Raw genomic sequence first — 901 nt, forward strand, 5'->3', positions numbered from 1 at the left:
TCATGGGGGAATCCAGGGAACTCGTCGTCGCCGAGGCCAGGCATGGTCGAGTAGTCAGGGTGATCACCAGAAGACGATTGAGTGCTGGCAGGTTTGAGTGCCTCGAAAGCAGCTGTATCGCCCTTCTCCAATGCGTGCTCCATTTGGACGATCTTCGAGCACCCCGAGATCATGATGTTCACGAGCTCGACCTCAGACTTGCCAATTCTATCACTATTGGAGATGTCCCAGATACCACCAACACTGGCGCTGTCAACTCCAGCACCACCACGAGCTTGAAGGTGCAAGGATTTAGAGATATCCTTGAAGTCGGGCCTAGCTGAGAGTAGTGGAACCTTCACCATGACAGATGCACGAAGACCAGTGCCAAGGTTGCTTGGACATGTGAGGACGTAACCGAGATGGTCATTATGCATGAAGTCGTAGCCTTCTTGCTTGACAACCTCCTGCACTTTGTTAACTGCATCACAGAATCGAGTGAAAACAGTCTTAATGTCGGCACCCTTCTGCATGGATATAATTCTCATGTGGTCTTCTTCATTCACCCAAACTAGGAAGTTCTTCTGATCGTTGGCGAAGATACCACGAGCATCCGGCCAGTGTCGGCCCATACCAGACGACAGTAAAAGAGTAGAGTCAGGCTCTTGGAAGAGGAAGTGATCTTCACGCATTTGATGCTCCTCAGCGGCACTCATTCCCCCAGGCTTCTCAGGATAGCTATCCGAGCCAGCAAGCGGATAGTAGTCACCAGCCAGGTCTCCACCCAAGGCTTTCAGTGCCTTAGTTAAGACTCTCTCGACCTCTCTCCTCTCTTCTTTGGTGCAAGATGGTGGAAGTCTAATTCCACGCACACTGCGACCCGTCCTCACTCTAGTGGATATGACGTAGTTTTGAGAAGGAT

General features: G+C 51.1%; 1 protein-coding gene across 1 annotated transcript; it reads right to left on the reverse strand.

Annotated features, from left to right (window-relative positions):
- Positions 1-67: 67 nt before the first annotated feature.
- Pmar_PMAR022924 (Creatine kinase B-type, putative) lies at positions 68-695 on the reverse strand (the record flags this gene model as incomplete). Its single annotated transcript, XM_002775237.1, has 1 exon — positions 68-695. A coding segment is annotated over one exon (628 nt), but the record flags the coding sequence as incomplete, so codon positions are not given.
- Positions 696-901: the final 206 nt, after the last annotated feature.

This window comes from Perkinsus marinus (genome assembly GCF_000006405.1).
Source record: "Perkinsus marinus ATCC 50983 genomic scaffold scf_1104296956266, whole genome shotgun sequence".
In the NCBI taxonomy this organism is placed as follows: Eukaryota; Perkinsozoa; order Perkinsida; family Perkinsidae; genus Perkinsus; species Perkinsus marinus.